The sequence below is a fragment of the Bison bison genome, unplaced genomic scaffold (genome assembly GCF_000754665.1).
Source record: "Bison bison bison isolate TAMUID 2011002044 unplaced genomic scaffold, Bison_UMD1.0 scf7180017864282, whole genome shotgun sequence".
NCBI lineage: Eukaryota > Metazoa > Chordata > Mammalia > Artiodactyla > Bovidae > Bison > Bison bison.
In genome coordinates this window covers 1236858-1249455 of record NW_011494854.1, presented here as the reverse complement: position 1 = coordinate 1249455, position 12598 = coordinate 1236858, and the positions used below count along the sequence as shown (strand labels likewise).

General features: G+C 43.6%; 1 protein-coding gene across 1 annotated transcript in view; it reads right to left on the bottom strand.

Annotated features, from left to right (window-relative positions):
• The window catches only part of MYO3B (myosin IIIB), a gene marked incomplete at its 3' end in the record, with an annotated part of 319055 nt that overhangs the window by 245112 nt on the left and 61345 nt on the right, over positions 1-12598 (bottom strand). The window contains exons 2-3 of the mRNA XM_010849415.1: positions 7890-8073; positions 6815-6949 (exon numbers count right to left, since the gene is read on the bottom strand). Of these exons, the coding sequence (XP_010847717.1) occupies positions 6815-6949; positions 7890-8036 (282 nt within the window). The remainder of the gene's footprint in view (positions 1-6814; positions 6950-7889; positions 8074-12598) is intronic.

Genomic DNA, 12598 nt, shown 5'->3' with positions numbered 1-12598 from the left:
TGCAAAAGATCCTGATGTTGGGAAAGATTGAGGGCAAGAGGAGAAGGGAGTGACAGAGGATGAGATGTTTGGATGGCACCACTGACTCAATGGACATGAGTTTGAACAAATTCCAAAAGACAGTGAAGGACAGGGAAGCCTGGCATGCTGCAGTTCATGGGGCTGCAAATAGTCGAACGTGACTTAGGGACTGAACAATAACAACAGCCTGCTCATGACTTGCAAGAGATTTAGAACTTGATGCTGCACTGGCAACAAGGTCAAGGCTACAGTTTGAATGAAAAGGAGAGACAGGGAAGACCCCATGATAAGGAGTATCAGGGACCTAAGACACAGGGAGATACCAAAGGCAGACAGTAGGAGGACTCAGGGTCATCACACGGTTGGAGTGTGGTCTCATTGCCATACGTATCAGATGCCATGAGCATCTGCTGTATTCAGATTGAAATGTCACCCCAGAGAAGGACAGAAACAGGGAAAAAGAAAACCATTTAAAAGCTAAGTCCTTATCCAAGTGACTAAGCTTTGAGCTGGATTGTGAAAATGGGAAACAAATTCCCCAAACTTGTCCCTTTCCAAAGAAGTACTCAGCTGACTACGTTTAACAGGATGAGTTCAAATCAACTATTTCCTCTAGGCAGGCTGGGGGCTCAAGAACAATGTTAGGTTTAGCTATTGAAAAGAAAGTGACCTTTTGGTTCTCAGTCATTTGTAACTGTCCAGTTTGTGTCACTCAATCATGAACACTGTCCCTGCACTCAAAGAGCTCAACACCAGAAATGGACACGTGAGTAATGAGTGGCAGGTGGAAGTGGAGTATACCCAGGGATATGGTGGCACTGAAGAGGGAAGGGTGACCTCTGCCATGCCAGGGTAGAGAGGGAACAGTCTGCTCTTCCTGGAGGATGTAACACATACAATGAATCTGAAGGACAAACGAGCTTATGGCAGGTGAACAAGAAGAAGAGAGTCCTTGGAAAAGGGACACCGTGTGCAAGGAAGGGAGCACAAAAGAATGAAATGGGTAGGAGTGTTTCTATTTGCCGGTCCATCTACGTGCGTGTGTGTGTCTCTGTCTGTGTGTCTGAATTCTACGTACTCTGCCTCTGTTGGGACAAAGGGACAGAACCTAGCACAGAGAGATGGAGAAGTAGAAAGGGGAACAGGGAATGCAGGCGTGCCCTGCCAAAGTGTGTGGACTTAATGCACATGAATTACGATACCATAGTATACCATTGGATAGGAGTGGTAAGCTAGCAACAGGTTTTAGACAGGAGGTCTGTTCAGATTTCTAGAAAGACCTTGGTAGCAGATTGGAGGGTGGACAGAACAGGAAGACAAAGGGAGCTAGACACCTGTCAGGAGATATTGAAGCAATCAAGAGAAGCAAGGTCAGTAAGTCAAGAGTCCTGAGGACAAAGAATCAGGGACAGATACAGAGTGGGTGTTGGGGGGTGGTGCTTTTATAAGATAGCATTGACACGAATTTTTGACCAGTTGGATAGAGAAAGTTAAGAGACAGAGTCTAGGGATCTTGTGAGAATATCAATAAAGTTCTTTGATCCTCTAAAGCCAAAGCAGTAATAGACACGCAAAGCACTGCCACACCTTCATCAGAACCACTTCTCAGTCTGGCTTCCATCTCAGGCAGGCACACGCTTTATTGAATTGCAAGTGCACTATTAAAATTCTACCCAGAGAACATTTAAATTAAATACTGGGTGATGATCCAAGCTAACTCAACCCTGGAATTTTCCCCTGAAACCTCATTTTAGTCTCTCTCCTGCCCTACTTTCAATCTGGCCATTTCTGGAACAAGAGCCTATTTGGTGGCATTTTAGATGGGTAGCCAACTTACAAACTTTCTTTATAGCTCTAGAACCTACGGATGGATTAAAAGCAGCCATTTTGTCAGCAGGATCAAAACTCAGCTGTAGATTTAAGAACAACAATAGAATCTGACTCAGTTGGTGCCTTTTGTTCGCTAAATGTCAGAGTTTAAGAGCTGTCTGATTTCTTGTGGCTCAAAGAAACATATAATTAAACTGCTCAGGGTACCTTTAGAGGAAGCAGTCCTGTGAAGCTGATAAGCCCACTAGCAAGGTTTTAAAGGGCAGCCTGTGGGTTACAGGGAAAGGACTTAGGGTACTTGGATATAAAAATGGAAAGCAGGTACACACTGACAATTGTCTAATCAGAGTAAATATTCAGTGAAATGGACTGAACACTTTAAAAGCATGACAAGGGAACTATATTTAAATGCATCAAATAATATAATCCTCTTAAAGCTGTAAGGAGGCAGCCAAGCTTCCTACTTCACCCACCCCTGAGGGTTGGCACCTGCAGCCTTTTATTCCCGCCCACGCTGCCAGCCATCAGACTCAAATACAGAGGTAGGTCTGCATCCCTGCGTTCCTCCCTATGCCCTCAGCATTCAGGAAATGTGGCAGCTGGATGCATGTTGAATTTAATGAGCGTTTCGCTCCAAACCAAGAAAAACAGAAAAATCATTTACATTCCACATCTATTTTCCAAAACATCGTTGAATATTGATTCAATCACAGTATGTGCGTTTGCTAAGATGGTCGTAATTTCAAGCAATAAAATGTTCCTTGCTCCATAAGCCATCAACTTTCCTCTACATTATTAAAGAATGACCCATGCAACACAATCACCAGACCTTTATTCTAGTTGAAACTCTAACCTTCAAGTAGATCCTGTACTGGCATGTTGATTTGCCCTAAGAGGACAGAAATAGGAGGAATTTCTTTTCAGTGCTTTTTGGTTCAGTGGATTTGATCTTTCAAGGGTGTTAGGTTCTACAGAGGGCATAAAGCAAAAGGCGAGGATTATCAAAATTACTCTTGAAGATGCCTTAGGGAGCACCATGTTAGACAATGTCCACCTCTCAGGAAGGCCAAGCAACATAGTTTTCCTCCACAGCATTGGGAGACATGTGTTTTTTACTGATACAAAGTGAAGTCACTGTCTTGCCCCTACAAGAATGAAAACAATGTCACTTGAAACCATGGAGTTCCAGTCAGGGTGGGCTGGGAGGAAGATGCTCACACCACGAGAGGCAGGAGGGCCCCAAGACCCCCACCTCCTATTTCAGCCTCTCTCCAGAGCACATTGTAGATTCGTTGGGTAGGCAGAATCACTCCAACACTTCAGCTTCTTAGGCCCTCTTGTTTTTGCTGAATAAAGATAGCACATGAATATAGGGTGCAACTCAGCTGCATTTCCAAGTTCTTGCCTTCTCCACTCCCAAATGTTCTGTACTTTCCTTCTGACCCCCAGGCACTCCAATGACTCTCATTCTAGAATCCAGCCAGAAACTGTCATTGGAGTCAGTGTTCTGTGCTCCAGGGCTTTCTAACCATCTCTGGCCAATCAAAACATGGTTCAGACCATCAGGGTTCCACTATGACCCTGACTTATTAACATGATAACCTTGACTCATGCCACAATATCAATGGGTGGAAATGCTTTAAGGTGGTAACTTGCAATATAATGGGGCTTAGACTGGACTTTCTAGGGCCTTAAATAAATAAATGCAAAATCTGAACAGAGGTATCATTTCCCCCCACTTTGGCTTAGATACTGAACTTACACATAGATCTTTGAGAGGAAAAACAGGTTTAAAATAATTCTTTTATTTGGTTTTAAAATATAAGGAGTATTTTTTTAGTTTACATTGTCACTAGCACTCTAAACGCTCAACTATTTCTTTTAAGTTGAACATATTATTTGAGCAGAAATAGTATTTACCAGTGGAAAGTTTTATACCAAAGGAAAACAGAAAAAAATATATTTCATGTCTTAGCAAATACTAGGCATTTTGTCTGAATATGGAGCTTTTCTTAAAGGTCTAATTTCTTATTATGTTTCATTTAGGTGAGAGATAATACAACTTGTAGATTTTCTGAATTTAACATTAACTAGGATAAAACTTATTCACAAATTATCCAAAAGATTATTATGTATGTTTGTCTCCATATCTTTCTCCTATAGCAGTTGTCTGTCACTGAGGAAAGCTTTGGTTTGCTTTCTGGTAACAATTAGTACTTAATTTCAGAAATGACATTTTTATTTGCTCTTGTTTTCAGAGTTGTGGTGATTTAGGAGGGTTATTAATAACAGTTTTCTATCCTCAAGAATTGCTCTGCGGAATAGCTTCTCACGGTTCCTTTCATCATATTCAGCAAGGAAAGAGCAAAGGCAATATAAATTTAATCTCAATATACAGGATGAAGGGAGCAATATTAAACAGACCATAATTTTATTATGCAAGTTTCCTAAAGCACTCATTAAAAAGCTATAGGCGGCGCAGCATGGTCAAGGCACTGTGTGGACTGTCATTATCTTCCAGCGGAGGGTGTGTGTGTGTGTGTGTGTGTGTGTGTATAATCAGGAACTGCTGCCATTTCAACCAGAGATCCAAAGTCTATTTCCCGGACCTGACAGACAGCATCATGGGCAGCAGCAACACAGAATGGGAGAAAAGCAAAGTGCAATCCTTCTCTAGTTCTGCCATATAACTGGTTATGGGACGGTAGGCATGCCACTCCTTCTCTGGGTCTCTATTCCTCAAGTGAACACTAGGAGAGTGACCTGAAGGAAGACCAAGGTCCCTGCCAGCTCTAGGAGTCCAGGAATCTGTGTCTATAAGCGTACTGGAGGCACTGGACACAGCTAACCCAGGAGCCTGGCATGGATGGCCCATTCCTAGACAGAAAAGACTGAGGATGTCTGGTTCCCCGTGCCATCAGCTTGGGCATGGACCAACAGAACCCACAAAAGGTATAATATCTGCATACTGTATTGCTGAGGCATGAATAATTCATTGTGCCAGGGCAACCTCATTATCTGTGCTTAGTCACCCAGAAAAAGCAAGCGACAGTCCGCGGGGGAGTATTTGCACAAGATCCAGTTCACAGTTCTGAGCTCCTTCTCATCTTTCAAGGCCAGGTGCAGCCCCTTCCGGCTGCCTCAGCTGTGCCTGAGGGGCTAACATTCAGTCACTCCTCATGGGGAAGAGCACTTATTCTCCAGGTGGTGGCAGGTCTGAGCAGCCTACCTACCCACTCGTCAAATGGAGGGGGGGACAGTCCCTTTTCAGGCTCTGGAAAACCCCTGGAAGGTCCAGTTTTCTATATCTGAATACAGAATCTTTTTAAGTCAGGGTAAAATGAAAAGAAACTAAGACTTCTTGGTCACTGTACTTATTAAATGATAATCAAGTTTAAAACATTGAGGTCTTACAGAGTTTAAGAAGAATATAACCCTAGAGACACTAGAAATTATTATTTCAGAGACCCTAGAAATATTACTTTCCATATTGCACGAGAATAAGCATTTAAAAATTAATGTTATTAATATTCTAGAGCTTTGTACACAGGATAAAATCTGTAATATTCCCAGGGAAGCAGTGGGGGATAATAAAATCCAAAAGATGATACTATGAGAACATGCTATGTGACATAACCAATCAACTAAACAGAAAAAGATGATTTCTAAAAACCAAAATCCCTTACATCTTTATATTCTGAAGAGCGCAACTAGTGTGACAGAAATGTTCCTTGCAGATTATCCCATCTGAATACAACAAATGAATTTCTCATACATGGTTGCTACGGCATCCAGTATATATTGTCTCATGACCAGGCCCTCCCAGAGCCAGATGGGAGGTTTTCAACAAAAGACCCCAGACAGTGAATCCAGGACTGACCTCCCCTTTGTTGCTTCTCTCTTAAAGCTTTCACACCTGTCCCCACGCTCCTGGATCACACGTGTGACCTCAGGCATGGACACTGGTTCAGAGGGGTGGAGTCTAGGACAGATGAGGGTGGGCCTCGTGAGCACGAGGCAATACAACAGACCTGTCCTAATATACTGACTTCACATGCTGTCACTGCGTTGTTGCCATGTTAGTCCCACGGACGAACTGTATTTGCAGGGAATGGACTCTTTTGCACCCAGTTACACACATTCATTAACAAGGGAGAAAGAAGGGCAAGACTATAGAGGATACAGTGATGCTGGCTTCAGACTGTCTCTTCAAAGCAGATGTGGCCAGGAATATCAGCTGCTCCCTGCTTCCAAGTCTCAGAGGCAACTCTCACCAGGAATTGTGCCTAGCTACAGGAAACTTCCTCCCCCAAGGCCACATGCCCACCCAGGGTGGCATGCACCCAGTGATTGGTTGATGCAAAGATAAAATACAGGACGACCCTATAAGAGCATCCCAGGTCTTCTTCTCCCTGAGGATGGGCTGAGGCCTCTGTTGCACCTACACTGATGTTTCCTATCTCTCTTGTCCAATCCCACCTTCCGTCCAGGTCTAGCCCCCAAAAGAGGAACTCTCCAATAACCTTCCATACACAACTGTCAGAGTTTATTTTCAGGAAATCCAACCTGAGATGAGGATTAAAGGCCATGAATGGGCTGATTCAAATTTGGCAAGCAAGTAAACCTTGGGTTAACAACTTTTGAAAATGAGCTGCAATCAGTTGGAACATGTTTTCTGTGAAATTTTCCCAGCCTGGAGTAGAAAATAACCTTTTCCAACTGTATTTTTATATTCATTGTATTAGAAAAAAAGATTGTTAAAACCTCAGAAGCAGAGAAACATGCACATTTTCAGCACACAGCCTACCTGTAAGAATGTAGAGAATACCACATCTGGTAAGGTACCTGTGTATGCAGGAGAGATCATTTCCCCTAAATGTGCATCTTATACTATTTAGGCAATAACGAGTCTGCTCACCCCTGCTCTGTCTGAATCGATGGTCACCCAGCGGGAGCCTCTTACCTCCAGGACCAGCCACAGCTGTCCTCCCACACAGTGATCCGCTTTGTAAAACATTCCGTAAAACTTTACAACATTGGGATGATTCGGGAGAAACTGCAAAATGTTGTATTCTGCCTCAATCTCTTCATCCATATCCTATATAGGGGGAAAAATGCATGCTGAATTCAGTATAATGTGTGAGGTAGGGTACAGAACTGATGCCATGATCAGGCAACCCCTTAATAAAGCATATTTAGTCTGCATTTTTTATGTCATCATTACCATATCCTGAAAACAATGAACATGTAGATACCAACTAAAGCCTCCTAGTTGTTAATCAGTAAAATGTCTTCATTATATATCTTTAATAATAATATCATAAATATCTTTTTAAAATTTAAAAATGTCTGAATTTTCAAAGCAATTAAAGAGAAGTAGTGCAAAGGGATCCAACCAGGATACAACACTTATAACCTCACTGTACTAAACAGTGGACAGCATTGTAAGCTCAGTGTTCAGTGCTCTGAATTATGGATGCCAGGCTAAGATGACTGAACACCACAAGTCTGGGCCACTTTGTAACTTACAGAGAGACCAGACTGTGTAAACCCAAAACATCACTTAACAAGAGAATAACTGTTGAAGAGCCCTGGGGACTAAAACCAAAACAATAGTAAAATGGACAAAAGAGAAAAGCAAAGGAACTTTTGACCCCAGATGAAGTCCCTTCATTCAGATGGGCTGGACTTCCCTGGTGGCTCAGACAGTAAAGTGTCTGCCTATAATGCGGGAGACCCAGGTTCAATCCCTGGGTTGGGAAGATTCCCTGGAGAAGGAAATGGCAACCCATTCCAGTATTCTTGCCTGGAAAATCCCATGAACGGAGAATCCTGGTAGGCTACAGTCCCTGGGGTTGCAAAGAGTCAGACACGACTGAGCAACTTCACTTCACGTCACTTCATTCAGGAGGGCCAGGGAGTCATAACTCATTTTGTGATATCATGCCAGGTTTCAGTATCTCTAGAAAATCACCCCCAGAATCAAGAAGGAAGTTGAAAACTCAGTGTGCATGAAACCCTATATTGTGGGTACTTACACTGATTGGATCTAGAATTTTTACCGCGGCCAGGCTCCCATCTCTCTTATTAGTCACCTTGTAGACCTTGCCATAGGTGCCTTTACCTATGGTCTCTATAATTTCCCAGGTATCTGTGGGATCTGGAAGCGATTCAAGTCCAAGCATCGTGGCGTTGTAATGAAACAATCCATACAGATGTCTCCTGGTGGGAAGAAAAGCTTGTTATGAGCAACAGATCACAGGAGTAGTGTCAGTGGGCTTTTGAAACAAGAATATTTTTATTTCTTAACCAGCAATCTTGTGGTACTTTCCTTTTTTTAAATGACCCCTTGTACTTTAAGAAGTTTTTTTTTAAAGAGATTTGAAGCCTCTTTAAGAAATGCAGGTAGAAGATAGAGGGTGGGCAGCATGGCTCTGGAACATCTTCAGAAACACAATCCTAAAAGGGGAGATTATATCCACACAGAAGGAGGGAGTAAAAGGGCCAAAGAGGATGTCCAGTCATGACCAGACAAGCTCATTCTAGGTTGCTAGTAGTGGCTGCTGATGCCAGGAAAAAATCTGAAAGTCTCAGGTCTGAGATCTTTATAGCCAAATCATGTAACCTTGACCAGGTCTCTCCGATGGTCACTAGAAACTAGCACCCAGCCTCTGTGTGCAAAGTCTGGGCTGTTAGGAAGGAGGATCTGGTGCCTGTACAAACCCCTATGTCCCTGTCCTTTCAGAAAGCTTATGTTAAATCTTCCAGGACTCCCCTGAGTCTCGAAGGCTGGCTCAAGAGTTAATGATTAGGAAATGTGAACATGCAGAAACAAAGAATAGCTATTGGGCCAAGAAACTGGTAACAACTTAGACTATAAATCTGCCACATAGCAGAAACACTAAACTCCCAGTTCGCTGAAAGATACGGATAAAAGCCTGACACACATTTCTGAATTGTTTCTACAGGAAGAAGACCGCAACCAGATGAAAACTGCTGACCACAAGAACAGAGATTCTAGACTGGTTGAAACTAGAAAGCTGATGATGTTTTCAACTTAACCTTGATGCCAACCAATCTGAGATGCCTCTGCACAAGTTGATCACACACCCTCCCTCACACTGCCTTTAAAAGTCCTTCCCCAAAGCCATCAGGGAATTCAGGTCTTTGGGGCATCGGCTGTCTATTCTCTTTGGTTGATGCCCTGCAGAAAACATTGAACTTTGTTTCACCACACCCCGCTGTTGGTGGATTGGCTTTGGTGTGAGCAGGTAAGAGAACCTAAATCGGGTCTGGTAATAGCATCAGTCAGTGCAGAGTATCCATTGTCATCCAGGTCTTAGGTCCTACAAGGATTAGCCAAGCCCAGAGCCCATCCACACAGCAACAGCCTACTGTGGGAATCACACTGAATGGCTAACCAGAAGCTGCAAGCTCACCCCACCTTCAGTTCAGTTCAGTTCAGTTGCTCAGTCATGTCCAACTCTTTGCGACCCCATGAATTGTAACACGCCAGGCCTCCCTGTCCATCACCAGCTCCCGGAGTTCACTCAGACTCACATCCATCGAGTCAGTGATGCCATCCAGCCATCTCATCCTCTGTCGTCCCCTTCTCCTCCTGCCCCCAATCCTTCCCAGCATCAGTCTTTTCCAACGAGTCAACTCTTCGCATGAGGTGGCCAAAGTACTGGAGTTTCAGCTTTAGCATCATTCCTTCCAAGGAAATCCCAGGGCTGATCTCCTTCAGAATGGACTGGTTGGATCTCCTTGCAATCCAAGGGACTCTCAAGAGTCTTCTCCAACACCACAGTTCAAAAGCATCAATTCTTCCTTGCTCAGCCTTTTTCACAGTCCAACTCTCACATCCATACATGACCACAGGAAAAACCATAGCCTTGACTAGACGGACCTTAGTTGGCAAAGTAATGTCTCTGCTTTTGAATATGCTATCTAGGTTGGTCATAACTTTCCTTCCAAGGAGTAAGCGTCTTTTAATTTCATGGCTGCAGTCACCATCTGCAGTGATTTGGAGCCCAAAAACTTAAAGTCTGACACTGTTTCCACTGTTTCCCCAACTATTTCCCATGAAGTGATGGGAGCGGATGCCCTGATCTTTGTTTTCTGAATGTTGAGCTTTAAGCCAACTTTTTCAGTCTCCTCTTTCACTTTCATCAAGAGGCTTTTTAGTTCCTCTTCACTTTCTGCCATAAGGGTGGTGTCATCTGCATATCTGAGGTTATTGATATTTCTCCCCACCTTAGCAGTAGTCTATTTAATAAGGACTTGGCCCTATAAAGTTTAAGTACTTTAAAGTACCAGCAGCAAGCTTGGCAGGCAAACAAAGTCACCCTAGACTGGTCCCATGAAAAAGCCCCTTCAAATATAGTTACTCCAAGGCTGGAAGAGAGGTCTCAACCCCAGGCTGCTTCTAACCTCAGGAAAGGGGCCATTAGACTCCAACAGGAACAACCACAGCATCCAGTCCCCAGGGGTCCACCTAGAGTGAGCCCTTATGCCTTATGCTGGGCAATCCAATTTCCACTTCTAATTATCTTCCTGACTGCATTCACTCAAGACACAGCCTTTTGACTTGGAACAAAAATTCACTTTTCATCCTTACCCTTTCTGATGGGGGCATTTCAAAGATATTGAAAACCATTACCAAAACCAAACAAAATCCCAATATCTGTGGTATTGATACTGGGAGGGAATCTGTCTTTCCAGAGTCCACCTGGCAGGAATTTCATGCTCTGAAGGGGTCTCCAACCAGCAGCTTGAGAGCCCAGGCCAGGCTCATCCTGGGCTGAGACAATGACCCTAAAAGGTCAGATGGTCAAACAATTCCTGATTTTCATCTTCTGGTTTCAAGATTCTAATGAACTCTAAGCTTTCCCCTTGGCCAGTGTTTCCCCAAATCCACCTTTCTCAGCACATGTTTCACAATTCTTGCCATATATGTATGTTACCTGTGCTATTAGCTACTAATTTAAATTACTTGCTTTTTTACATAAATAAATGTCTTGTGTTTTTTTAAATTTTTTTGTTGCCATAGATTGCTGGGAGAAATATCAACAACCTCAGATATACAGATAACACCACCCTAATGGCAAAGAATGAAGAGGAACTAAAGAGCCTCTTGATTACAGTGAAAGAAGAACAGGAAAAAGCTGGCTTAAAACTCAACATTCAAAAAACTAAGATCATAGCATCTTGTCCCATCACTTCATGGCAAATAGATGAGGAAACAAAGGAAACAGTGACAGATTTTTATTTCTTGGGCTCCAAAATCATAGTGGGTGGTAACTGCAGCCATGAAATTAAAAGACGATTGCTCCTCGGAAGAAAAGCTATGACAAACTTAGGCAGTATGCTAGAAAGAAGAGAGATCACTTTGCCAGCAAAGATCCGTGTAGTCAAAGCTATGGTTTTTCCAGTAGGTGTGTATGGATGTGAGAGTTGGACCATAAAGAAGGCTGAGCATCAAAGAATTGATGCTTTTGAACTGTGGTGTTGGAGAAGACTCTTGAGAGTCCCTTGGACAGCAAGGAAATCAAACCAGTCAATCCTAAAGGAAATCAACCCTGAATATTCATTGGAAGAACTGATGCTGAAGCCGAAGCTCCAATACTTTGGCCACCTGATGAGAAAATCTGACTCAATGGAAAAGACCCTGATGCTGGGAAAGATTGAAGGCAGGAGGAGAAGGGGACAATAGAGGATGAGACGGTTGGATGGCATCACCAATTCAATGGACATGAGCTTGTGCAAACTCCAGGGAAGCCTGGTGTGCTGCAGTCCATGGTGTCACAAAGAGTTGGACGTGACTAAGCAACTGAACAACAATAACAACATGGCATGTAGGATCTTAGTTCCTCGATCAGGGATCAACCCCACACCCCTGGCAATGGAAGTTTGGAGTCTTAATCACTGGGAAGTCCCATATGTATCTTTTAAAGGCACTTCATATCCCTACCCTAAATCATTTGCCGTGTATCAAAATTAACTGTGAAAAGATGATTATACTAAAAGCAACAGTTGTTCAAGCACAGCCAGGGACTGTTGCCCCTGTTCTTTTGGGGAAAAGAAGGAGATCATGGAGTGATGGGGTAGAGTTAAAGACTAGCACAAACTTTCCCCTTAATCTCATCAGAAGACATGAAAAAGAATTAGCAAGTGAACAATTTTGTCACTATATAATTCACTGTCCTTTATTGCAAGATCCTCAAAACCTCTGAACACCTTGGGAATGGCTCTTCAGCTCAGCTTCTACAAAAGCGAAAGGCGGGATCAACTGGGGATGTTGATTAAGGCCAGACAAGTGGGGATGGGGAGGGTAATGAGATGTGCTTCCTGAAGAGAAGAATCTGGCCCATCGATGTGGGTAGAATTACTTCATACTCACCAGGACAGGCCCTGTTTCTCCACTTGCATCTGGGCTCAGCGCCACTGACACAGAGGTTCTGAGCCAAAACGCCTGCACGATCCAGGCCCTGCCCTGCCCAGCCCCAAGATCTGCCTAGCAACGCATCTCTCTGGGCCTCAGTTTCCTCACTGGCATGGTGGGGCTGCTTCTGCCACCCACTCCGCATTGTGCCTATGAGTCTAAGAGGATGAAGACGGAATGAAGTGAACGTGGTGAGTGCCGACCAGTGACAGTCGCCGTCACAAAGGCTCAGCACCATGTTCTGCCTCAGCAGAGGCAGCACAGCTTCTTGCTCTGTTCTATTTTACCGGCAGGCCCCAAACC